The sequence below is a fragment of the Sceloporus occidentalis genome, unplaced genomic scaffold, assembly GCF_023333645.1.
Source record: "Sceloporus occidentalis isolate IW3139 unplaced genomic scaffold, rSceOcc1.0.p SCAF_2, whole genome shotgun sequence".
Taxonomy (NCBI): Eukaryota; Metazoa; Chordata; class Lepidosauria; order Squamata; family Phrynosomatidae; genus Sceloporus; species Sceloporus occidentalis.
In genome coordinates, this window is record NW_028316982.1 from 49,571,017 (window position 1) to 49,596,674 (window position 25,658).

The 25,658-nt window shown below is 41.1% G+C and overlaps 2 protein-coding genes across 8 annotated transcripts in view; one reads left to right on the forward strand and one right to left on the reverse strand.

Annotated features, from left to right (window-relative positions):
* Positions 1 to 3,796, forward strand: part of ANO7 (anoctamin 7) — a 58,793-nt gene extending 54,997 nt beyond the window's left edge. For all 3 annotated transcript variants that reach the window (XM_089509305.1, XM_089509307.1, XM_089509306.1), the window contains 2 exons: positions 625 to 744; positions 2,776 to 3,796. In XM_089509305.1, coding sequence (XP_089365431.1) covers positions 625 to 744; positions 2,776 to 2,835 — 180 coding nt within the window. In that variant the 3' untranslated portion in view covers positions 2,836 to 3,796. The remainder of the gene's footprint in view (positions 1 to 624; positions 745 to 2,775) is intronic.
* A 15-nt stretch (positions 3,797 to 3,811) lies between these two features.
* HDLBP (high density lipoprotein binding protein) overlaps positions 3,812 to 25,658 on the reverse strand; it is an 84,414-nt gene continuing 62,567 nt past the window's right edge. For 4 of the 5 annotated variants that reach the window (XM_089509309.1, XM_089509312.1, XM_089509311.1 and 1 more), the window contains exons 15-28: positions 23,581 to 23,667; positions 23,087 to 23,218; positions 21,242 to 21,460; positions 15,468 to 15,689; positions 15,134 to 15,352; positions 14,107 to 14,245; positions 13,316 to 13,470; positions 12,747 to 12,851; positions 9,674 to 9,808; positions 8,624 to 8,767; positions 8,234 to 8,419; positions 7,625 to 7,741; positions 6,488 to 6,616; positions 3,812 to 6,144 (exon numbers count right to left, since the gene is read on the reverse strand). In XM_089509309.1, coding sequence (XP_089365435.1) covers positions 6,058 to 6,144; positions 6,488 to 6,616; positions 7,625 to 7,741; positions 8,234 to 8,419; positions 8,624 to 8,767; positions 9,674 to 9,808; positions 12,747 to 12,851; positions 13,316 to 13,470; positions 14,107 to 14,245; positions 15,134 to 15,352; positions 15,468 to 15,689; positions 21,242 to 21,460; positions 23,087 to 23,218; positions 23,581 to 23,667 — 2,076 coding nt within the window. In that variant the 3' untranslated portion in view covers positions 3,812 to 6,057. The remainder of the gene's footprint in view (positions 6,145 to 6,487; positions 6,617 to 7,624; positions 7,742 to 8,233; positions 8,420 to 8,623; positions 8,768 to 9,673; positions 9,809 to 12,746; positions 12,852 to 13,315; positions 13,471 to 14,106; positions 14,246 to 15,133; positions 15,353 to 15,467; positions 15,690 to 21,241; positions 21,461 to 23,086; positions 23,219 to 23,580; positions 23,668 to 25,658) is intronic. The other variant, XM_089509313.1, reaches the window with a different exon arrangement.

A 25,658-nucleotide genomic window follows, 5' to 3' on the forward strand; every position in this document is an offset into this window, starting at 1 on the left:
TAAAAGAACAGTACAATTAAAAACAGAGCATTAAAATAAAATTAAACTATTACAGTTTTATACACTTCACACATTGCATAACCCTGGGATTGACACCTGTCCAAAAAGGAGACTCAAATACCAATGTGAGCTCTCGGGAATTATGTATTAGCTCAAAAGTAGCAAAGCTTAATGGCCAGATTACTTAGCTAAGGACCCAATCCCTATGTATACCAAGTTCAGAGACACGAAGAATTCCAGAGGCAGGTTTCTAACCAAATAATGAGTTTTATTTTAAAAGGGGAAAGCCAACAATAATACACCACTCGCAACCCCACATGCTCACAAGGGCTAAGAAATTCAGAGATGTTACGTTGGAACAGAGTAAGCTGAACTATATTTGATGCATGGATTCCCCTCTTTTGGTACTTTGAAGTCCTGAGTTAGTCAGATAAAACTACTCATCTTTCTACTGGATACTTTATTATAATCATCAATGGGAAAGGTGCAATAATAGGGGTAGTACATAGAGCAGCTTTCTGCGCTCCCCATTTGCATCCTCACAGTTGAGTTGCATGGTCCTGCACTGACCTGCTGAGTCAGGGTAAAGCAAAACATTGTCACTCTTTTTTCTTTTCCTCCCAGCATGTAGTTTTCTTCATTGCACGCATGATAGATATGATGGTGCCTGACATCCCAGAAGTGGTGGAAATAAAAGTGAAGCGAGAACAATATCTAGCAAAACAAGCTCTGGCTGAAAATAAGGTAAAGAATTCAGATGCCTGCCTAACAACATCACTGGTCCTTATTTTTATGATTACTAATCTTTATTTATCTGGCTTCATGGGAAGTGGGGACAGTTCTTTGTAAACACCCAGGTGAAGTAGCAATGTTGACTACTAGATGACAGAGAAGCTAAGCCCTTTTTCAGTGGCCTGTTTTCCTCCCCTTCGTGAAGAGCTTGACAGCCTGGTTGAAAAGACTTCATTTTTGTGCCTGTTTAATCTACAGGTGGGATTTAATACAGCAGCTTCTTCAAAGCTGCAACATGCTAAGTACACTGGTGTCCTTCAGTTGCCTATTTTTGATCTGACATTTGAGTTTCCTTCCATTGGTCTTCAGGGAACTGAAGTGATTACAGCCACACAATGAATTATGGAAGATGATAAAGAAAATCTTAATGTTCAGACAGAAAAAACAGAATTTCTATTTCCATTGTATTCTTCTTACTCAACAGCCTTGTTCTATCTCATTTGATATTGCACCGCACTACATTTACAATTTTCTTAGAACTATCCTCTTTAATCATTGCTCTTGGAGGTACTTTTGGGGAGGATCTGGTAAGCACCAAGAAGTAGGAATGTTAGGTTAAAAGAGCAGTTTAAAGCTTTTTTCTTTTTCTTTTGATACCTTTCTGGAAAATGATTGAAACATGAACGGAAGCATTCTTTCCTGGGATGCTGCTGAATACATTATAGCTTTTGTAACTAGTCTATGCATCAGTATCTATGGCCCGTTACAGACCGCCCAAAAGGGGCAGTCTCAGGCCGCTGCCGGTTGCAGCGCGGAGGAGTTGCAGCAGCCAAACCGCACGACTCCTCCGCGCTGCAAAGGAGCGCAAAAATCGCGCTCCTTCCGGCAACCTGGAAGACGCCACAAGTGCCAAAGCGTGCACTCGCAGCATCACTTCCGCCGCACGATGTGCGGACGCAGTGTCCGTTACGTCAAAATGGTGGCGGCCGTGCGGAATGGCCGCTGCCATTTGTTACGGACTCTGTCCGTAACAGGGTAAGGGGCGTCTAGAAGAGACGGCCCTTTTTCAAACTGGGACGTCCTGAGGACGTCCGAAATGGCGGTCTGTAACCCGCCTATGTTGACAAATTAAGGACTCTGTAATGTTACTTATACACATGTATTAAGTAATTTCCCACATTCTGCATGAGATAACACCACTGCAAAGTTATAGCACTCACTTTTCTTAGTGCTACGGTTCCAAGTTTGAATTGTTTTATCAGTCAATTGATGTTTTGACTTACTAACTGGGAAAGGACAAACAGAAGCCAGCATCCTCTTAGTCACTTATGTTGTAAGGTAGAATTAGGACATCTCAAGTGCTTCATTTTCTCATTTGCAACCTTTGCACTGCAATTACCCTGAAGACCCACCTTAAAACCCAGTCAGACATGCAGAGCATCTAAAATCTGTGCTGCTCCTGAATGAGGTGCTCCAGGATGTTGTGACTAGTCCCTCCCACCAGCAAGCAACACTGCAAGAAGCAGAAGTAGGTACCCTTCCCAACTCTTCATCAAAAGCATCATTCATTGCTGGGATGAGGGCAGGCCATGTCTTCCTGCAGAACAATTTAGCAGCACCACAGACCTCCATCTTTACAGATAGCTGACGGAAGAATTAAAACATAGCTATGACATTGTGGCTATAAGTTTGATGCAGAATCTCTTCCTATAACTTCAAGTGAAGGACATTTTTTGGTACCAATGTTAAAATTCAAATAAGAATTTTCAAAATGAAAATAAACTATTGCATGACCCCTCACACCCAGGGACAGTCCTGGATGCAACCTAACTGTCACAACACTTAGTGGAGGATGATCCAAATGTCTGTGATTCCCCCCTCCAATTCCATTAGCTAAAACTAACAGTAGCAGATATAACGGCATCATACTATTCAGCTTCCCACTTTCACCAAACTTTGATACAGATTTGTCATAAACATCCAGGTGGCATGAATGGTAAAAGCAACTTACATGTCTAAACTTTAATCATTCTCTTGGAACAGGCCCTCATTGAGGTGATAGATGTGAGAAATCCAACCCCTCTGGCAGAAAAGGCACCATAGTGGAAAACTCAAGAATCAGACAAGGTGACTACAATTTGTCCTGGCCAGTTTGTGAAGTTTTAAAGAAGCAGGCTTCATGGGTGGAAGACAAAGCAGTGGCCCAGCTTGTAATTTCCCATACTGTAGAACTATACTGAAAACTTTTGGGAATTTGCCCTTGGGAATTTTACCTGTCTTCCTGTCAATGTAGCTGCCAAAAAGTCTTTGTGAAGAAAAGTTGTGTGGTAGTGGAAGTACAAAACAAACTGTGACAGTAGATTAATCCAACCAGCCCAGCAGCCAAATTTTCAGTTGCTCTTTTAAGTGAAGAAATTTTAGTGTTTCCCCCACTCTTTCACTACCACCAAATAAGGAAGTACTTCCATAACTATAAAAGTGTCTAAGTCTATCAGAAAGAATGGATTAGGACTGTGCTCTTCTCCTATTTGTTGTGGGGGGGGGGGGGGGGAAATCCTGTGAAACATCAAGGCAAGACTTTTCCAAAGAGTGAGAGCTGTTATCATAACCCTACCACATTTGAAAATGAACTAAGTGCAGATTATTGTGTAGTCTTCTTAGCATGTGAGGATAAGCTTAATATAGATTACTGACTAAGAAGAGGGCAATTGTGAGATGGCTTGTGCTCAGCTACATAAGGTACCTGTTCTTCCCTTCCCCCTGCAAAAACAATACAGGACTGTAATTATGTTTAGTGCATCCATCTGGAGTTTACTAGTAATGTGACCCATGTCACACGGATCTTAATCATGCCTGAAGAATCCCCCCCCCCAAAAAAAAACCTCACCACAAATGGACAGAGCCTGTTAATCATTCAATTTGAACTGCTGACGTAAAGTATACTGTAAGTTGCTTGACTAGAGTTTGGAAAGGACTTAGAAACATCAGAATTAACAGCTCAATTTCATTAGAAAGTAGGCATCTTGAAATGTATTTTTAAAATAAAAAATGAAGCATACACAAAATAAAGAGAAACGAATGAAAGCTGTTTCAGATTTTATTTTTGAGAATTTATAAAATTCCAGTGTCATCCATACTCATGAGCCTTTATACATGTTTTGCATATAATCTCCAAATTCCAAAGTTAAGGCCAAGGGATCATTGCCATGGAAACATAATATGGAAGACATTAAGAGGACATGGAGCACACCTCCACAGAGCATCTGCTGCACACTACGGGGGACAGAGGGGGAGGGAATACTCTCAACAGTTTGAACAAATGGCAGGGTTTGAGCCATGCTCAACGGCAGTTCAAGCCTAAAACACACGTGCAAGTGATGTGTGACATTCAGACACCAGGTACCACTGGCAAGACATTGCACACTACTACCCTGTTTCATTCTCTTGCTCAGGTGGTGATAGGGCTCATCCTGGCCCTACATGGAATTACCTAGAGAAATAATTTCTCCCCCTTCACTCAGACTCACTTGAAACGAGAGGCTTTTCCTTCCTGTCAGGCAAGTGAGTGCTCTAGAAAGACAAGAGCTTTGCAGACCTTTCCCCAGTATGCACTATGGGGCATAAGTGAACCTGGGGCTAGGATGCTAGCTAATGGCTCAGAAAAGCTCTTGGGGGGGGAGAGAGGAAGGGGTAGACAGAGCAGAGTTGGCACCAAAGCCAGCACCTTCAGCAGAAAAAGATAGATAACCATGTAATGGCTGGAAGAGCAGCTTTAAAATACAAGTAACCTTGTATCAGTTTTATGGCAGCAGCTAGAAAGCAGCAACGACTGCTGCTAAGACAACAGGACAAGACACTTGCTGTTACACTACAAGAAGGCTTTTACAGAATGTAGTAAATCATGAGTTGAGGAACCTTCAACCTGCCTTATATTTTGGACTACAACCCCCATTTTATGTTTTACCATGGGTCAAGCTGGCTGGGATTTTCGAGAGCTGAAAGTTCAAAACATCAGGAGGGCCAAAGGTTCCCCATTCCTGAACTAAGTCTTCTCCCCTCCCTCCAAGAGAGGCTTCATTTTTAAGACTGAACTGCAATCAGCTTCTTCCATTTAAGTGAGAGCCACTCCTTGCCTGCCTCCCTCCAAGGCCTAACCTTTGTCACATAAGACTATAGGTCAAATCATGTGGCAGCGATTAAGACCATCTTTGTTGGAGGGGATATTTGATACCCTAGATCCTGTCTAAAGCCACACATACATTCCTCTTCTTGGAGAGGAACAATATTCATGATAACAGGAAGCAAGAGGGGCTGTCTGAAGAAGCAGGCCACTGTCATACTGGCTTGAGGTAGAAAGAAGGCAATAGTAAAAAGCAAAAGACACACCCTAATCCTGGTACTTAAATGCCATCACAATCAAGCTGGGGCGGGCATTGTGCCCTCTTATCACTAAGCTAATCACCCACCATCTGTAGCTACCATGGCACTTTTGGTTGAACCAAGTTCTGTGAAACCCCATAATACTGTCAGCTTTCTGGCTAAGCTCAGCCATACTACTGTTGGGAAGGAAGAACAAAAAAGTGATGTGGGAGAACACTGGTGATGAGCTCCAATCCGACACTCACACTGACAAGGGAAGAATTTTGGTACACTTGGTGCTGCAGACTAGCGTAGCCAAGGCCCTGTCAATGCTTTCTGGGGCTTCCAGCTACTGGGTTAAACCTCCCTCTCTACCCATTCATTCTGGTCAATTTCACCTCCACTCCAATAGCAGTATTAGATTTCACATGGAGGGAGGGCAGATGGCAGTTGAAAGGGAGAAAAATGATTGCACTCTATAAAGGTAAGGCCTTGGAGAAACAGGAAAGGAGGGGAAAGAGCAAATATTTTGGCTTTGTAGAAAGTCAAGGAAATGTGTTTCCTGAGGTTGAGAAACAGGAAGTAGATTCCTAGCTGCATGGAGATCTCCTAATGGAGGCTAGAGTGCTTTGTAAGATGTACATGGGGATGTTTGGTTACAACACCATGGCCAATGTGAAGTAAGAAGTTGAAATTTGGAACGGAAAAAACAAATGTATGTATTTCAGGTAGGAATCAACATTGAAAGTTTCTTCCAGGGAAAGGAGAAAGAAAAAAAGTCAAACTGAAGCGAAGTGAGGCCTAAGCACAGGAACAGTAGAGAACCTCAAGAAGGGTAGCACTCTAGTTTCATTAAGAGACCCCCCCCCCCCCAAGGGCAATCTGCACTAGATCCAGCCATGAGGTCAGAATTCAGAAAGGAAACCTTGTGGCAGGTGGCTGGACAAGATTGCTGTTTCCAAGCCATTACCGCTTGGGACCCCAAGGTAGAGTCTTGGGAGCCACCTGAGCTCCAAAGCTTGGAAAATCTTCAGAACTACTCATGTCAGGAGCCTGCAGGAAAACAATTGGAAAAGTCAAACTTGACAGAAAACCTACATACAACATCAGTTAACATATATACAAAGAGGAATGTACTATCTCTAGAAATCAATTTGTTACCTGGCCACAAATACACAAATAACTCACAGTAGTAGTTCACTCACTATTTTGCTATTGTGGAGTGCAAACTTTCCCACTGCAGAAGTCCACTTGCAGTGACCCACAAATTTCAGTGGGCAAGAAGGGAATCCCTAAAACTCCCTGTCCTTGTTTGTTTAGATGGGCACATCCCAAGAGCATGTCTAGTCTCCAACCTGTTTTGGTATAAGTAGCAGCTTCAGAAAGCCAGACATACCTTCTCAGTGTTGCCGGCTGTCCAAGGGGCATCTCTCACCACAAATCCCTTCGATGCAGCCTTAGCTTCCTCGTGAGCTGGTGGTTTCATATAGACTTGCATTGCTTCATTGTCTACTACATCAGCCAGCTGCAACACAGAGAAATATAAAGCAATTAGTGATGCATATCTCAGTACAACCATCTTTTCTTATTCTTCAACAAGGGTGGGGAGCTGGAACAGCATCTTTTAGGATACTCATATCCAGAGTAGGAAAGAATAGAAGAGGAAGTTGAAACATTCTACTTACAACCCTCACTGGACAATGAAGCTGACCTCTGTGTATCTTGCATCACCCAATGTAAAATTAAGGCTAATTCAGCAAAAATTGTATCAAGAGTGCTGAATGCCTCTGTAGTTTGGCAGTCTTGGACTGTGGGTGTCTCATGACTTCACGTGATATGGTCAAGCCTAGTGGTTGGATGGAAGCTCTCATCTGTACTGGATGAGCTGTCTGCCTTGAGAAATTTAAATATCCTCTGTCATTATCTTGTGACACATCTCAAGAAATCTTGGGACTGGCACACCAAGCTACACACACACAATACCTTTAACTTGCTAATACAGGCTGAGTTTTCCTTATCCAGAATTCTGAAATTCAAAATATTCCAAAATCCAAAACTGTGCACATGGGTGGCTGAGATAATGATATCTTTGCTTTCTGATCAATCAATGTACACAAACTTTGTTTCATGTGTAATTTTTTTTAAATTGCATATAAAATTACCTTCAAGCTATATGTATAAGGTATATTTTAAAAAAAAACAAATGAATTTCATGTTTAGACTTGGGTCCCCTCTCCAAGATAGTTCATTATGTATAAGCAAATATTCCAAACTCAAAAGCTCCAAAATTCAAAACACGTCTGGTTCCAAGCATTTCAGATAAGGGAGACTCAACCTGTACTAAATTCAGATGACAGGACTATGTAATAATATCACTTGGTGTTCTTGGAACTCCTGCTCCTTTTTCTTACCATCCTTCATTTTCTGTTGCTTGTTTCTCCTTGCTTTTATTGCTTCTATACTATTTATATTTTTGGACTTAGGAAATCCAACCCCTGTGAGGATATTAAGCCACACTGAGTATGACACTCACATATTCTTCCTCCAGGTTCAAGATATGGTCAATGGCTTCATCCACATTGTCAGGGAGTCCAGTAACAGTCACACAGTTTGGATCAGCAGCTCCACTCTGGGGGAAACGGATATCCACCTGGAAAGGTAAGTTTTAGGAAAATTTCAGAACTGGTGGCAAAGAGATCTTTGCTTGTCTCATATCCGTTTTACTCTGTGTTCTATACATAGAGAGATTATGAAGGCAATCACCTGGTTTGGTTTGACTTGATTCCCATATAAAGGAAGGCCTGTTCATATTTGCAGACACCTAAGTCAATTAATCAAGTAGCATCCTATTTACTGTGTAAGAATCAAGCAGAAACCTTGGTCTACACTGAGTGATTAAGTTGAATCATCAGGTATTGTAAGTAAGGATGGAAGGACAGTATGCTTCTCTTCATTCTAGGATCACAAATATATCTCAATCCTTTCTTTTTTGGCCACTCTTTGTACAACCAGCTCAGGGCTAGGATTTCTTGCATTCTTTCATTTAAATAAAGCAAAACCTGCATTAGTGGTATCATTAAAAATGAATGCATCCAGCTTTCATTATTTACCAGACAGTACACACATTTCACTTTTCCCTTACCTTAAATTCATCCATGATTCTGCGGATGGTTTTCCCACGTGCTCCAATAATGCGAGCATGAACACGATGATCCAGAGTGATGTCTTCAGAGACCATTTGCTCCAGTTCACCAACAATCTTCATGATGGCATCTCGAGCAGATTCAGTATTCTTCTCATAGCCTGTGATGGTGATCTGATCCTGGGCCTGAATAGGAAGTCTGATTAATTAGGGTCAAGTTTCTCAAAGCCAGAACACATGCCTCTTTGATAAATAATGGTGACTGACAGAGGAGGCAACATAAGAAACAGCAGATGGCACTGATTTATTTGTATGCCGCTCTAAGAGAAGCCATTATCCATTGTGTGGATAACATGCCACTACACCACCCCCCCTCCAACAGTCACTCACCTGGGATTCATCGTCCTTATCAGGAAACTGTATGGTCACATCATGTTCTGTGCGAATCTGAGTGATTACAGTCCCTTTCCTGCCAATGATTTTTGGGTGGTGTCTGGGATCCACAGTAACGGTCAACTTAAAGTTCCGCAAAGCCTAGAATCACCAAGAGGAATATGTTTAATGATCTACACAACCACTGCTCTGATAAGAATTTATACTGACAAAAATTAATTCCAGGTATCTAAAAGGTGAATTCTCAGATGATTTATTTCTGAAGTACTAGCTGGACTTAAATGAGCCTGCTAACCTTAGCTATGAAGCCCTGTTTGGGTGCCACAAGACAAAGGGCCTTTTCTGTGGTAGCCCCATCTCTATGGAATGTTTTAGCACTGTTGGCTGTTTTTAACCAACAAGCTTAAAAGACCTGCATGTTTAGTTTGCTTTTAAATGAATAAATGCTAATCTTTAGTTTATAAGCAGGTTTTTGAAAAACAGTTTTACTATTAGTTTTTTGTGGGTTTTTCGGGCTATGTGGCCATGTTCTAGAAGAGTTTATTCCTGATGTTTCACCAGCATCTGTGGCTGGCATCTTCAGAGAATGCTGGCATGGAAGAGATAACAATAGTTTTACTATCATAATAGTTTTACTATTATTTTGAAAAGACAGTATGTTTCCTACAGTTGTTTTCTATTTCGTTGTTTATAATTTACCCTGTAAATTATCTTGACAAAGCACTGCCTTAAACGGCAGTATACAAACATTCTAAAACACTCATTTCTACCACTCACAGAGATGCACTTTGTGTCTCTTACACAACATAAGGGATTTTGATCATGTTCTGTCAAGAGAGGTAGCATTAAGACAAAGTTTATATAGCACAAATCCTTTACCTGTTCAGAATCTCCATTCCATTCTCCATCATCAGGACCTAAAACACTGCCTACACTGCCCACTTAAAGCTGCTGCTAAGATTCTAGAGCCTTTCATCTGGCAGCATCTTTAACATTGCAGCTGGGGAAGGATGTCAAAATTCATAGTGGTGACAGCACAATACATACCCGGTCTTCTTGTTCAGCTTGCAGCTCCTTCACTCTCTCTAGAAGTCTGGCCTTGGCACGGTCAAGATTAGCAGCAAGCCCACTTATAGAGATGATGTCAGATTGTAGCTCTGGAGCAGGGACTTGGATATTGACCTAAAAAATCCAAGCAAGTAACCAACCATTACTTTAAGACTAGCCAACCTGTCAGATTTTTTAAAATTAAAATTTATTAATACATTCTAAAACAAAAACATGACAACAAACAGTACACCAAAACAACAATAAATACAGGCAATAACCCAGATAAGGCCCTGAAAATTATAGATAAAAGGTGTATGTATTCAGAGATCTTGTCAGATTTTAAAATCAATTCCTGTTTCTAGACTTTAGGAGAGCGGATTTCACTAAATTTAGAGAAATATTGAGGGCAATCCCATGGTATGGAATACTAAAAGATAAGGGAGTTCAGGATGGATAGGAGTTTCTCAAAAGGGAGATACTGAAGGCACAATTTCAAACAGTTCCAGTGAGAAAGAAAAATGGGAGGTGTCTCAAGAAACCAGGATGGATGACTAAGGAAGTTTCAACTGAGCTAAGTTTGAAACGGAACATGTATAAGAAAAGGAAAAGGGGGGAAATCACAAAAAAGGAATTCAAAGAAATAGCAGGCATGTGTAGGGGTAAAGTCAGAAAAGCTAAAGCGCAGAATGAACTCAGGCTTGCTAGAGAGGTTAAGAACAATAAAAAGGGCTTTTTTGGATATGTCCGCAGCAAAAGGAAGAAGGCAATGGTAGGGCCACTGCGTGGAGAAGATGGCAAAATGCTAACAAAAGACAGAGAAAAGGCAGAATTACTCAACACCTTCTTTGTCTCAGTCTTCTCAGAAAAGGAAAAGGCTACTCAACCTGAGGATAATGGAGCAGAGGACAGAATAAGGGAATTTCAGCACAGAATAAGTAAAGAGATAGTACAGGAATATCTTGGTAATCTAGATGAATTTAAGTCTCCAGGACCAGATGAATTACTTTCAAGGGTATTAAAAGAACTGGCAAATGTAATATCGGAGCCATTGGCAATAATCTTTGAAAACTCCTGGCGAACAGGAGAAGTGCCAGCAGACTGGAGGAGGGCAAATGCTGTCCCCATCTTCAAAAGGGGAAAAAAAGAGGATCCTAACAATTATCATCCAGTTAGTCTGACATCAGTACCAGGAGAGATTCTGGAGCAGATTATTAAACAGAGAGTCTGTGAACATCTAGAAAGCAATGCCATAATCACAAAAAGTCAACATGGGTTTCAGAGAAAGAAGTTATGCTATACAAATCTGATATCTTTCTTTGATAAAATTACCAGCTTGGTAGATGAAGGGAATACTGTGGATATAGTATATCTTGATTTCAGTAAGGCCTTTGACAAGGTTTCCCATGACATTCTTGCAAACAAGCTTGTAAAATGTGGGTTAGATAAGGTAACTGTTACATGGATTTGTAATTGGTTGACTGGCCGAACCCAAAGGGTGCTCAACAATGGCTCCTTTTCATCCTGGAGAGAAATGACCAGTGGGGTCCCACAGGGCTCTGTCCTGAGGCCAGTGTTATTCAACATTTTTATCAATGACCTGGATGACAGAATTGGGAGCATATTTATCAAATTTGCAGATGGCGCCAAATTAGGAGGAATAGTTAATACCCCAGAGGACAGGAGCAAAATTCAAAATGACCTGAATAGACTAGAAAGCTGGGCCAAAACTAACAAAATGGAATTCAACACGGAGAAAGGTAAGGTACTGCACTTAGGGCAGAAAAATGAAATGCAGAGATATAGGATGGGGGACACCTGTCTGAACAAGACTACGTGTGAAAGGGATCTAGGAGTCCAAGTAGACCACAAATTGAATATGACTCAACAGTGTGATGCAGCAGCTAAAAAGGCCAATGCAATTTTAGGCTGCATCAATAAAAGTATAGAGTCTAGATAAAGAGAAGTAATAGTGCCACTATATTCTGCTTTGGTCAGGCCCCACCTGGAATATTGTATCCAGTTCTGGGCACCACAATTCAAAACGGATGTGGAGAAACTGGAGCGTGTCCAAAGGAGGGCGACTAAAATGGTGAAGGGTCTGGAAACCATGTCCTATGAGGACTGACTTAGGGAGCTGGGGATGTTTAGCCTGGGGAAAAGAAGGTTAAGAGGTGATATGATAGCCCTGTTTAAATATTTGAAGGGATGTCATATTGAGGAGGGAGCAAGCTTGTCTTCTGCTGCTCCAGAGAACAGGACCCGGAGCAATGGATGCAAGCTGCAGATTCAACCCCAACATTAGGAGGAACTTCCTGGGAGTATGGTGGAGTGTCCTTCTTTGGAGGTCTTTAAGCAGAGGCTGGATGGCCATCTGTCAGGGATGCTTTGATTGAGAGTTCCTACATGGCGGGGGATTGAACTGGATGGCCCTTGTGGTCTCTTCCAACTCTACAATTCTATGATTCTTATGAACTACAGCACTCACTGTCTCCATTTCTTCAAAGAACTGGTTCTCCCAAGTGTTTAAGAAAACAAAACAAATTAACTTGAAACATCATTACTATATTTACGTTGCCTACTCCTCCACAACACAAAATATGATAGAAAATGAACTACCGCGCACCCGCAATCATACGCAGTTTTCAGCTTATGCTGAAAGCCATGCGATAGAACAGGTAATAGCATGTGTGCCCGTGGTGCCGCACCCCATACACGAGCCCCATTGTTTTCAATGGGGTTCAAGTATACATGATATCTGCCTTACGCGGGTGGGTGGGTGGGGTCCGGAATGGATCCCCCATGTAAGGCACGAGCGCCCTGTATATTGAAGGATGTTACTGCACAACTGATTGATTTGCAACCACATGGCAAGAAAATTGTTTTTATATTCTTTCAACTGTTTTGCCAGGTTCTGGATAAGTGGGAAGAGGAGCAGTTCTCTGGCTCTCAGTTAATTCATAAGCCAGGCATCTACTGGCAAATTTCATTTTTCTTGCAAGTAGAACAAAAATGAACAATCCATGAGGTCTCCAAAGTCTAAAGAAAAACAAGACATCAATAGCCTGCTCACCTCAAACTCATCCATCATTTTCCGGATTCCAACACCCTTCTGACCAATGATGAAACGATGAAGGTCAAAAGGGACTTCCACTTCAATAGTCACTGGAACCAAAGCCTGAAATTAATGTGTTAAAGTTACATAAAGCACAGAAACTATATCCAGAGTAATCAGTCTGTCAACACTGTTGTAGTTTCACTTAATCTGAAGTGCATCAAATAACTTGTGAATAAATTCTCATCCCTAGTCAAATGGGAAAACAAACAGCTTCATTTATATACCACTTTATACTGAACTAACAGTATCTAAGCGGTTTACAACTGTAAGCTAATTGCCCCCAATAAGCTAGGTACTCAGCTAACAAACCACAAGTGCCAGGAAAATAGTATGTGCACATATTACATAATACACTTCATAAATCTCATACCCCAGTGGTTCACTATTTCATCACAGTGCTTCTACACAACTTCAAATTCTGTTTCTTTTCTGCCACACTGCCCAGTAAACAAAGCAAGTTACATTTTCCAGCACATGGCTAGCACCCTAAAATTCTAAAGATACTCAGCATCAATCTTACTTACATGTAAGGCCTCTTTTGCTGCCTCACATTTCTCTCGACGACCAGAGATGATGATGGTGTCACATTTTTTTGGAGAGCCAGGATCACCTTCTTTGTATTCTTTTCCTTCACTGCTTTCCTTGCCATTCTCCTGGGCTACCAGCTCAGCAGAAGGAACTATGGTTACAGAAAAGGAAATGAAATAAGCGTGCACCCAGCTAGCCCTGAGATTCTCACCTATTGTGGAACTTGCAGTACATGAATACTGCATGAAAGCACAGACTGTAAAATTCCAGTCTCCAATATATGATTGCAAAGCCATGTCTAGAATGTACACCATTGTTATCCCCTATTAAAAACACAATAGACAACTTCCATGCTGCACCCAAGTTTCTTTGGTTTCCCAAAATGGTATCTGGGCCACCAATTCATGAACAGTAGGCTTAAGCAGTAACAATCTAAGTGGTATTCAGGAACTAAAAAGAGTTATCCATTAAATAATCAGTTTTCAACTTGTTTTTGGATAGAAATATTTGAAGAGGTAAAGAAGCAATGTGGATCTGACACATCTTCATTTTACCTACAGACTGGGTAGATGATTAACCAACTTTGGATGTGCTGCTCTTAAGCCTATTTAAAAACCATATTTTGCTCACCTCAGACTGATCAAAATGAAATGGAAATTATATTGTTAAAAATTTGGAAAGAAATGTCACTTTCCTTCTCATACAATTACAGACTGCACAACTCAAAAACATCTTAACAAATATTGCAGTTTCTCCCTCTCATAGACAGACTAGAAAGATCTCATACCAGCGTTTTCCTCCCGATCTGGAAATTTGATCTGAACACCATGGTCACGAGTGATCTGTTGAATCCTGGAACCTTTGGGCCCCATTATAGAGCGGTGGTACTTCTGAGGAATGGTGCATTCTATTGTCACCTGGGCTTCCTACAAATATAAGAGAAGGAAGATTTTTATGTGTGATCCTCAAAATAATTTCTCCCTCTGAAAACCTCATATACTAAAGGCATTTTGAAACACAGAGGGATCCCAGTAATATATATAGTTGTGCAAAAAGATTCAGGCAAAATCTCTTGAGCCAATTATTTATTCTCTCTCACACATGTTGTGCTTTGATATAAAAACCTGAGTAGTCCAGTCTGTATGAGGAGGTATAATCTGACACAATAAAACCCTTCATATTTTCAGTACACTTTAAAGGGGAATAGACATCATGTTTCTTTGGAATGTCCAATATCACTTTCAATAAGGATTAACAACAAGAAACAAAAAGTGAAGTACGTTTTTATTACAATGTAACTACTTGATTTCTAAGACTTGGAATCATGTAGACAGAATGTCTCTATGAACATTAATCCAAAAAACCTAAATTGACTTATCCACGAGTCAATGTAAGTACTGTACTGTACATTCTCTTATAAAAGAAAGGAACCATCCCCTGGTGAAAACCAAGAGTGCAATCTGTCTTGGAAGCTCTGACCCCCTTCTGCTCTCTCTCATCCTTCCATACTTTCGCGTGAGCACACACAGTTATGCCTGCAGGTATTTTGTAATTTCTTTGGCCTTGTTTTCCTTTGTTTCATCCTTTACATCATTTGTTACATGCCCCTAAGTTTTACCTTCGACTTATCCATCATATCAAAATCCATAATTTTGGCCCCAAAACCTGCACTCGACTTATACATGAGGTAGACTTACAGTCGAGTATATATGGTAATTCGACACACCAAAAAATGTTATGTCTGAATGCATCAGCATGCTAGGCAAGAAAGCAGTCACCACAGAGAAGAGAAACCATCTAGGATGAAAACTTACCAAGTCATCAATAATCTCAAGGATGCGTTTCTTTGCAGCCTCAACACAGTCCTTTGCTCCTTTAAGGGCGACCTTGTCACTCTGTGTGCCAGGACGTGGAAAACTGACCATCACACCCCCATAATCATCAGCTATGGTTCGTAGTACTTGGCCTTTCCGGATAACAAAGTGCCGGTGATGCTTCGGGTCCACAATCATGGAATCTTCAACTACATTGTCCTGTGAACACACAAGGCAAATCATTAGATGGAATTTTGTGGTACAATGATATTCGTTACACTGACGTCAACAGCAAAAAAATTCTTATGTAATAAATGAAAGGTCCTCTCCTCACCAGGTTTTTAATGAGCACCTCCAGTTCCTTCTGGGCCTCTTTGACAGCTTCCTCTGTTCCCATGATAGTAATCAGCTCTTGATCTTTGTCCTCTGAGGTGGGGAAGATAATCCGGGCACCAGTATTATCACGGACCTTGCGAATGTTACCACCACCTTTCCCAATGAGGAATTTATGGTACTCTGGCTTGGCACGCAAGTCCACAGTATAACTCTTTGTTTGCTACGTGAAATAAGTAAGTAAAAGTCAATACAGTAAAATTACAGTATATTGTATTTTTATCAATTCCTTTTGACATTTTTGGCAGAAAATACCTGTGAATATGTGTCAGCAGAGCACAACAATGCTGCTATCCAAATGTTCAAAACAAATCAGGTAAAAAAACTTATTTTAGGACATATAAGATAGGAATAAGCAATACATATCTGCAAAAGCAAAGCTTTATGATTATGATTATGTTGTTGTTATTGAAACAAATTCTGCTCTGTGAAAAGCCAAATTTAATTGTCTGTACAAATCACGATGCATTAAATACATTTGTGGTCTTTATCAACATTTTCTGCTTGTCAGAGATCATTCCACTGGGCTCTAGAACAATCCTTCCATGCATAGCCAATTGTGTTCAACTCAAGAGACATCTTGATCTGTGTAAAGCCAGAATAATAAAGCCATGGTAGAGGATAGGAAAGTGCCTCATACTGAGTCAGGCCTTCAGTGCATCTAACTCAATATGGTCGGCAATGATTGACAGCAGCTCTTCAGGGTTTCAGACTGGAGTATCTCCTAGTTCTTTATCTGAAGACACCAGGGGTTGCACATGAAAATGTCTCCATACAAAGCCTGTTCTACCCTCAATTACGACCCCTTCTCATAATAAATATATAAATATGAAGTATTTACTGTATTAGAAGCTAAAGACCATGGGGAAAAGATATGCCAAATTAATTATACTTTGAATGCATGCATTCCATCTAAATTGACCCCCACGTAAGACTGAGATATCCTGGTTACATAGACAATGCTAGAAAGACAACCACAAATCCCAGAAGTAAACTGACAGGACCAAATTCACCAACATTAAATTAGATCCACCTGTTCTGCAGCTTTAGAACTTTGGGAGAAACAATAACTTGCATGTAAAGGTTGTTTAATTGCTTAGTAAACAGAGCGTGTCAGTTCTGAGTAACTCAGAATGACGTTCTGGCATGTCAGTGTCAAGGTCGAGGAAATTATTCTGAAGGGATCAAAAGAACCCAACATACCAGACAAACTACAGTTGGCTCTGCACATTTGTGGGTTTAACATCCATGGATTTGATTACTCATGAGTCTGTCCACAGGGAGTGTGGAGAAGGGATGAAAGCAAATGAAAGAGTGAGAAAGAGAAAGCACCTGGAATCCATGTATGCACTGGCATGGGAGAAAGAAGCAGTGAAGGAAAGGATGGACAGCAAGCCTACCTGCCATCCTTGCCTCTTTTTCCTGAAGCTAGGATGCACATGGAGGCCCCAGGTGCAGTGGAGAGAAGAAGTCCAGAGGAGCGGCTGGGGTCAAGGCCTTGAGGGGGTATGTGGGGAGATAAGCCCCTTCTCTTCGTCCTCTGCAGGGTACCACTGGCACCGCCACCATGGTCTCCAGGGTTGGGCTCCCTCACCCTCCATGCCTCTTTCTTCACTAGCATATTCCCCCCCGCCTCTGTCCATTCACCCTCTGCCTCCTTCCCCCACCTGCCCCCTGCCTCTGTATCCCAAGAGGAGTTGCTTGCTACTGCTAAAGAAGAAATGAAGTGAATGAGGGGGCAAATGGGGGAAGAGGTGAACAAGGGGTGAGGAAAGAGGCAGGACGGCAAACAGGTGGGTGGGGGGAAAAGGCAGGGAGGATCAGTGAGCCCCCTGGGGATCATATCAGTGCCCAGTAGAAAAGAGAGCCATGCTCCCCATGTCTCCATCATGGTCTCGACACCACTTGTCCTGTCCATCCTCCTGGGCGCTCCTTCCCTCTACTGCATCCAGTGCCTCCATGTACATCCCAGCTGTGAGAGAAAGCAGCAGGGAAGATGAGCAAACCCCCATGGGACCATGGCAGCGGCAGCAGTAACCCATCTCCCTTTCCCAGCCCCTTCTACCCCTGAAAGTGTCCCACAAAGGAAGAGGAGGCACTGTAGCTACTCGGGGTTTTCCCACTTTTGTGGGGGTCCTGCACCCCCAACCCCTGTGAATATGTAGGACCGACTGTGAAGTTATTTCAGATGTAGGGGAAATGTCTTGGGGAGGGGCCTTTTTACATTCATAAGATCTCAGGTTCAATCTCTGCCATTTCTAGGTAAAGATGGGAAACAATCTTGCTTGAAATTTCGAAGAGTCACTGCCAATTTATCTTGGCAGTACTAAAATACATAGGCCTATGTGTCTGAGGACAAGACAACCTCCTATGTCTGTAAGACGCAGGAAAGAGTAAAGGCAGGACAGAGTGAGAAAACCCAAATAGCTCCTTGTCTAGCTTTAAATATAGTCATCCTATCAATATTAAAACAATAATCCCATTGCTTAGAGACTTCCTCCCCATATTCACACATAGATGCCAGAGGGGATTTTTCTATAGCAGATTGCTTGAGAATGACATGCTCAATAGCCTTTGACAATGCTGAATTGGCAATTAACCAAAAATAATCAAACACAGAGAGAAACCACAGCTCACTGGTAGAACCCCAGTTTGTTGCAGGCGCGAGCTGGCAATTTGGAATTAAACTGCACTGGAACAGCAGGTCCAGGTAAGATTCTTACGTGAAATGATGGAGTGCTGATGCCAATCAGAACATACAATACTAAGGTAAATGCAACACCACTATGCATTCATTTGACTTAATAGAAGGCTTCACATTCATATCGTAAGAGCCAAAGCCAAAGATTAAATTGAATGTGAACCTACTACACCTCCATTAAGGACCCTAAAACACCACAAATGTCAAGTACCACAAGCCTCAATGTCCACCACAGATGGAGCTCACTTTCTTGGAATGTTTCACACACTGGTGTTCACAACTACATACAGAAAGGTAAATAGCATTGCATTAACCTATTTTCGAAGTGGGAACAAAGGCCTTCACACTGAATAGCAAAAATATTGAAGAGTCAACTAAAAATGACTATCTGGTCTGCTGTACTTTTAACAGCAGTGTTACCAATTATCCCAATGCATTATACATGCTTAAAAGCAACATGCACCTTCAAAATCATGATGTGGACTAGACAAAACTCCATATTCAGTTCCAGGTCCACCAAGCTGTCCAAGGAGAATCTTTTTAGTTCACTGAAAATCTACAAATACACACTCCTTTTTTTAAAAGCCAAACTATTCATGAGAAAAGATAGTTTAAAGTCATTTTGCCTGTCCAAGTCCTCTCCAAATGTGAACTACAATTCCTATCACCATTAGACAGCATGACCAGTGGAGGATACCAGGGAAAGAAGAGGTGGCTGACTTAAAGCAGGGATAGGAAACACATGGCTCTACAGATAAAACTACAATTTCCTAGCTCCCATCGCTGGCTAGAGTGGCTCAGCACACATGGGAACAGCAGCCCAGTAACATCTGCAATGCCTCATTAACCCCACTGTTGCTGTAGAGGCACAACAAAATAAGATATGCAGAGGTGAACTAGGCAAGACCCTTGATGCTGACTGAAGCACGAGCCTTTTGTGAGAAAAGTAAAGGGAAGATGAGGATGCATCCTGGCAAACCACACTTAGTTTAATTTGTAACCTTTTACCTGTCTTTTCCACTTTCAGACTTCAATGTCCATTGTAGGAATTAGTGTAGCTGCAGACCTAATAGCAGAACATCTGGCCAAATTTTGGACTTTTTGTTTCTTTCCCCATTCTCTATTTTTTTTTTACTATCTAGTCTGATGAAGAATTCTGAAGAAATTAAAAGCATGCACACTTTGTTAAGACCTTCACAGAAGTACTTCCTTACTCTGTTTCTTTTAATTCAAGATCATATAACTATCCTGTTTTACTTTAAGAAGATGGGTATTTGTAGATAAGACCAAGGGGATGGATCCCCTCTTTAGGGCGGTCCTACAGTTCCAACCCTTGTATTCCTATCACTCATCTTGTCCTTTTAACCTTAATATCCCTTATTGGATCTAGTACAGGGCACCAAGGTGACCAACATACTGGACAAGTGAAGTGTTTAACGTTAGAATCGCATTGGCAAGGCAAGACTGATTCATCTCATTAATTCAAAAATGAAAATATATACAGATAGATAATAAAAAGAGTAAACATTTATTGTGTAACAAAACACCTAACTAACATTATGCTGGCTCCATATACAGTGGATCCTTGTTCTACGCTGGGGTTTGGCTCCAAGATCCCTCATGTATAACAAAATCCGTGTATGCTCAAGTCCCATTAAATATAATGACATAGCAAACTGGTATCCCTTATAAAAAATGGAAAATCAAGGTTTGATATTTGAAATTTATACTTATTTTTAACATTTTCAAAGTATACTTGACTCCGTGTATAAAAAATCAGTGCATAAGAAGGGCCGACTGCACACACAAAAGAGTCTTACACTTTAATTATGGCAAAGTACCACTTCTCCTTGGAATTCTTTCCACATTCTCAAGTTTTCATCAAACCAGCTTCTTCAACTTACAGAGTCTCTATTGTGATCTTATTCATTTATGGCTCTGATCATTTCTCTATTCTTAAATGGCCCTGTCTGTCAATGTAACAGACAAGCCTCTGGTTTTATATTTTTCCCTACAGCCTCCCCCAGCATTCCAAGGGCCGTGATTGGCTTGCTTTACTCAGACCATGTTGGCTAATAACTTGGCTCTTCTTCCCCACTGTCTAGCCCAGCAATCTATTTTTCAGAGTGGCCCATGAGATGCCTCTGAGAAGCACACACCAAGGGAACATGAGAAGACAGAGCAACTGCTCCCCAATAGCCTTTCAGCACTGGCTTCACATACAGTCGTCATGATTAGTAGCTGTGCACATAACCCTCCCTGGGAAGCAGCTGAAAATTTGTGGCTTTTATATGCTGCATACGGATTATTAGTCTTGATACTTCTGTGTGTTTCTGTTCTGCGTCTTTTTATTTGCTTTTATTTGACTATTTTTGCTGACTGCTTTGCCATTACTCATCTTTGAAATTGAGACTGGTCAGCTGGCTTGAGAGTCTTAGATGTGGAGAGAATGGGAGGACAAAAGTATTTTAATGAAACATTACGACTCAACCTTTGATTAAAAGCCTACAAAGTGCTAACAAAAATATTCATATGAAAACTTAACATATTTTAGAACCCCCTGGTAATAGCTAATTAGTAGCCACAACAACTGAAAAAGGGCTGGAATAAGACAACCAGAGCAACCTAATAGCTTTCTGGAAGATGGATACCTTGAGCTGCTCTCTAACAGCCAATAAGACAGGAGCAAAGCAAACTACTGCTTTGCTCGCCCATAAAGATGTGATACAGTGTTACCACTCAACACAGTTCTGGCAAGAGGATCCCCATAGGCTTGACTGGGGCACATGCCCGTGAGCATGCACAGGGCATGCGCCACAGGAGCACACCCCATTGATAATAATGGAAGTTGCCCCTCTGTGAATATCCAAGACCACAGACCTCCAGTCCATGAGAAAGGAAGGGCAACTGTACTTCAGTTCCTTCTGTCTACACTCTAACATAAAATTGTGCCCTGACCAGAAATTCACAGGCTTGCAATCCCACCCACCCTGGTCCACTTCCCTGGCTCTCACCTTTTCCTCTGCAAGCTGCAGAAGTTGTTTCTTCGCCTTCTCAACGTCCTGGGCTGGTCCCCTGATGGTGACAGTATCGCTACCTGAGCCCTCTGTGGGGAAGTGGATGTGAACTCCTCCACATTCCTCCATGATGGAGCGGATGAAACGACCTTTGGCACCAATGAGTGAGTTGTGTAGTTTGGCAGGAATGGAGACCTCCACCTCTGCAATATTAGCCTGGGGGATGGGACATGAGGAAGAGAAGTATGAAAACTTGCCTCACCATTTCCCTCATGTAGAAAAATAGCAGGAAGGTACAAAAAGGTTCTCTCCACAGCAATGACCTCAGGAAGTTTCCCATTCATTTTTATTCAAAGCTCAGACTGATGAGGACTGAGGGGAATCTGGGACATGCGCCAAGAAGCAGTTGGGTGTGTCAACCAATGACAGTCACTGATTGCATCAAGCTACATTCACCACAAGGAAGCTTAAGTTCTATATACTTCAAGCAGATTTCTAGTGGTCTGCACCAGTTACAGTATTCAGAAATACAATCTAGTTACAAGTTTAAAACAAAGAGTACAGAATACGTTGCAAAATTCTGTCCTTTCACATCCTTTTAGATGTTTAATGGATGTCTCCAATTCACTGTAATCCATACAAAATGGTCTGCTTGTGTTTTCTTTTCTTATGTTTATGTGAAAAGAGGTTGAAAGGGGGGAGGAAAGAGGAAAATACAATAGTTCAGTTAAATCACTTCAACCACATCTGGTTGCTCATACCCAAACATTACATGAATTATTCACAAAATTTGGTTGATTGCACAGTCAAGGATGTGCCCATTTTCTACACTACCAATCATGTAACAGCTAAGCAAGGCAGGGCAATTCCTTTTAATTGAGAAGCTTTTAACAAGTACAATGATTTCCTACAAAATAAAAGGAAAAAGCAGACCATGACTAATCTTGATAAAGCAAGGCATTTTACTTATACATTGCCATCTTCAGCATAGTGAAAAGACTTCCAGCTTAGTGTTCATTCTGTATATTTACCTTAATTTATTTACTTACCAAACCTAATTACTTTTCAATTAGATAACAACTGTTGCTATAGTAGAGAGTGTTTAGCTATTTTTAAAAATCACAGTACAAGCTTTCCTGAAAGAAAGCTTCCAGAGAATATAAAAATAATAGTGATTCAAGTACATAAAATGCATTTCTAAATCACCTTCCACAAAGTGCTCACCATAAATTTTCACTGCATATAAATACATGAACTCTGCACAAATATTCTGTAACTAGGAAATTCCTTTTGACTGGAAGGTTTTCTGAGTACCAGCTGAGCATGTCAACATAGAGTATGACCCTTTGATGATGTGGCTATTGCTAACTATGACTAAGTAGACGCTGTTGATTGCCTTAATTCTGTGCTGGAGTGGGAATGAGAGGCATTTCTGAAAAGTGTATTAGTACAGCTGGCCCTCTGTTTTCATGGGTGATCCGTTCCAGAACACACACCCCCATGCAAAAACAGAGGCTTGCGCATATTCAAGTCCCACAGGCTTGAATGGGGCCTGTGTGCGTGTGCAGGGTGTGCGCCCCATTGAAAATAGCAGAGGTTGCTTCTGCGGATTGTCAAGGTCACAGATCCCAGATCCACTAGTTAGGAGGGGCGACTGCATTTATATATTTTTGGAATCTGTATCGCTGGAACCCTTACCTATGACAAACAAACAAACATTGCCTTGGAGGTGCAATTCCTGACTAATGGGCATTGGTACACATGCTGTTTTAAATAAATAAATTTAAACCAAAGGTTTGAGAGCCATCACTTTAATGCACTCAGAAAGGCTATTTCTCTCACCAAATCTTTTTGGATGGCAAGGATGCGGCTGCGAGCAGCTTCACAATTAGCTCTTTTCCCAGTGATGACAATTGTCTCTGAATTGCTGTTCTCGGCAGGAAGATCAATCTTTGTGTTGCATTCTTCCCGGATCTACAGTGCAAATGAAAAATGTTAGAAATGGCAGCTTTGGATGCAAAAATGAAACTCAGTCTAGAACTGAAGGTGACAGGAATGCTTAGGAGCAATTAAAAAACATTAGGGGCCCTTCCACACCACACAATTATAGTACTATATTTCCACTTCAACTGTCATGGCTTCTTCTTATGAAATCCTGGGTTCTATAGTTTGGTGAGGGCATAGAGCTCTCTGTCGGAGAATAATACCCATCCCTAAACTACAAATCTCAGGATTCCACAGGATGGAACCACAGCAGCTAAAGAAGAATTACAGTACTATAATTGTGTAGAGCAAAACAGCCCCAGATCTAATAAGAACCACTAAGAAAATCTCACCTTTTTAATATTTGCACCACCTTTGCCAATGATATTCTTGTGGAATTGTTTGAAGATGGGAACAGAAATAGAATAGCTATTTTCAACCTTATAAGAAAAAAGAAACTGAATAAGTAAATAGTGAATGCAAAGACCTATCACTTATTTCTCATGCAATGATACCACATGACTTCATTTGTGTTTTATTCACCTCTCTCTTTCTCTCCCTCTCTCTCTTTTAAAACTGTAGCTCTCTACAATATCAAGTATGTACCATTCTATTAGCTTATCCCAAAAAGAACAACAACCAGAGAAACACAAATCACGAGGAGCAAGAACCATAACTGGGGGAAGGCAAGCATTCCAAACCTTACGTTATGAAGAAAAACTGACTTGTTCTCCTCCTCTCTACTTTTTTTGCCAGTAGATTAATGGCAGATTAAAAAAAAAAATCCATAACATGCAAAACTAATGTATGCAATATGCCACTAGTGTGAGGGGAAGGCAAAATCTCTAGGGCCTGGATGGTGAAAAACAAAACAAACAATACGGTACAATAGAAATGTTGGTACTTCAGCAGACCACAGAATGGCAATAACAACTGTTGGTAAATATTAGGGTGTGTGTGGGGGGGAGGAAGTCCCTGATCATGCATCTTGTCCCATGCTGCAAGCCAGCTCTCAGTGACATGGTTTGCCACTACTAGATGCCTTTACAGGAGAGCTTGGAAAGACTTCCATCTTTCACAATACACCAGCCAGATGGCTTGAGGGGATTCTGGGAGCTGTAGCCTAAAAAAACACTTTTCAAGGTCTGTACTAGACACAGTTATGAATTACAGATTTATCTGTATTTGTGCCATCTAAATGCAGCCTTCATATTGGAAAGCAGAATGCCACAAAATACCAGCTGCTGCATAGAGTTTGAGCAGGATAGGAGCATTGCTTTCAGACTCCGTTTCCAAATTTCCTGATTGTGGGAAACAGAATGCTAGATCAGAAGAATCTTTTTTTTCCGGACCGCAGAGGGCTCTTGTTACATTCTGAACAAAACCAGAATGTTTCCTATCAAGTGTATTTTGGTATAACAATGCTCTTGCACAGCTTACTGTAGCAAACCACACTGCTGTTGCATCCAATTTTGAGGAATTCTCCTTCATTAAATAATAATAATAATAATAATAATAATAATAATAATAATAATATTTTCCTGCCTCTCCCAGGTGGATCGAGGCAGGATCACAACCTAATTTGGGGTATAATACAGAATAAAACACAACAATTCAATAAAATACATAACAATTAGCTATTAAAAACAGAACACAAAGCGACACTGAAGTTCAAGGAGGTGGATTCGTGTCTTATATAAAATTGGGTGGGTATGCTCACAGGAAGAGCTCCGTCTTAACTGTCCTCCTGAAGGTTTCCAAGGAGGTAGTAAAATGGATCTCTTCCGGGAGACTATTCCACAATCTCGAAGCAGCTATTGTGAAAACTCTTTGGGAAGTTGAAACATATTTGGTAGTTGTTACTTCCAGTAGATTCTCCCCTGTTGTTCTGAGAGTGCGGGGCAGATTGTATAGGGAGATGCGTTCCCATAAGTAACTCGGGAACGCATCTCCCTATATGGTTTTTGGAATCCCTTTCTCATAGGTGCCCTTTGACAACAGGTGTGATTTGGGAGTGAGAACAAGTTATCTTTGTCTAAACGAGTTCAGTTTCAAAAGGAGAGCTAAAAATCCCAACCACAGACATGGAAACAGATCAAGAAAAGAAGACCAAAAAAACACACACAATAAATGATGAAGAAAAACATGGATTACTGTCAAAAGGAGGCAAAGAAAGTTAGTCGTATTGAAGTCAGTTTTGATATGCTTCATGTAGGGGAGTTCACCATTTACAATCTTTGAATCAACACTAGATATAATTTTTAGGGCTAAATACAGCTTGGATGGGTTGCTGTAAGTTCCAATTTATAATACCATTACTACTATATATATATATATATATATATACACACACACACACACACACACACACACACACACACACTCAACTATAAGTTGATCTCATGGATAGGTCAAGGGCAGGTTTGCTATG